The sequence below is a fragment of the Entamoeba dispar genome, genomic scaffold (genome assembly GCF_000209125.1).
Source record: "Entamoeba dispar SAW760 scf_1105229462275 genomic scaffold, whole genome shotgun sequence".
Classification (NCBI taxonomy): Eukaryota; Evosea; order Mastigamoebida; family Endamoebidae; genus Entamoeba; species Entamoeba dispar.
This window is the reverse complement of record NW_001855111.1, coordinates 1-1,233: the sequence shown is the minus strand read 5'-3', so window position 1 is coordinate 1,233 and position 1,233 is coordinate 1. Positions and strand designations below refer to the sequence as shown.

The window sequence follows — 1,233 nt, the reverse complement described above, 5'->3', positions numbered from 1 at the left end:
GAATATGATTATTATGAAATGATTAAATCAAAACTAAAAGAAAAGACAGACTCTATTAGTGAAACTATTGTTTCATTAAGTTTACTAAAAAATCCTATAAGTATAATTGATGCTTTATTACATCTTAATGCAGATTGTACTTCAATAGTTATTATTGCAACAGTCTCTCCATTTTTAAGGGTTTTACACCAAAAAGAAAAAGCAACTTCACTTATAAAGGGATTTAATCAAGGGAAAAATTCAGTTGATGAGATTCAAGAAATTTGTATCACAATTACTGAAGTTATTCATTTACTTGGTTGTTTAGGGGATTTAACTATTAAACAACAAAAAGATATTCAAGAAACTCAAGAAGATACAAACAAAATTTACCAAAATTCACTCCAAGAATTGCAAAGAAAAATAAAAAAGAATGAAGACATTACTGAAACGTTAAAACCAATTGACAAACAATTATTTATAATGATGGATGTTGTTTTAAATATTCAAAAAGAAATTGAAGATGAAATTCAAAAATATGTTGAAGAGAGGGTAAAATTTAATCAAGAATATGAGAAAAGAAAAATACAAATGGGAGCATCACCTGAACCAAAGAAAGATAAAAGCTCAAAATCTAAAGAAAAGTTTTCACAATCAGTAGAAGAGAAAGAAAAACAAGAATATAATCAAACAATTCAATTATGTGAAAAAATTGCTAAAACAGCTAAAAATGAAATTAGAGAAGAAGAAAAACAGGAAAAACAAGAAGAAATAAGAAAAACAAAGATAATTATTGTTGGGTCATTAGCTTTAATTATTCTTGGAATTGCAATGCTTTTAGTTCAAAATAACTAAGTATGATTATTCATTGATTTGATAAAAGAAAAATATAATTCAGAATTTTTTCAGATTAGAAAAAAAAAGAATAAAGAACTTAAAAAAAATAATCAAGAAATATTGATTAATGGCAGCTGCAATTGCATTTATTAGTGGAGGAGATATTGAAGAAGGAGCAGTTTTTACTAATGAAAGTCCATTTGAAAGATGTGGATTACATTTATCAATAAAACAACGATTACTTGGATTTAGTATTTCATTAGGAATAGGAACTGTTATTTTAATTATATTTGCAGCATTATATTCTGTATTAGGAGATAATGGAGGAGTTTATGCATTTATGGTATTTCATTTTATTGGTTTTTTGTGTCTTTTAATATCGTTTGTTTCTATTATTTAGAATAAAAATAAAGGTAA

General features: G+C 25.0%; 1 protein-coding gene across 1 annotated transcript, besides 1 other annotated feature; it reads left to right on the top strand.

Annotated features, from left to right (window-relative positions):
- Window positions 1-18: 18 nt before the first annotated feature.
- On the top strand, window positions 19-834 carry EDI_268050 (uncharacterized protein; the record flags this gene model as incomplete). Its single annotated transcript, XM_001739629.1, has 1 exon — window positions 19-834. One exon carries the CDS (start codon window positions 19-21, stop codon window positions 832-834), a length of 816 nt encoding a protein of 271 aa, XP_001739681.1.
- Window positions 706-769: a microsatellite.
- Window positions 835-1,233: the final 399 nt, after the last annotated feature.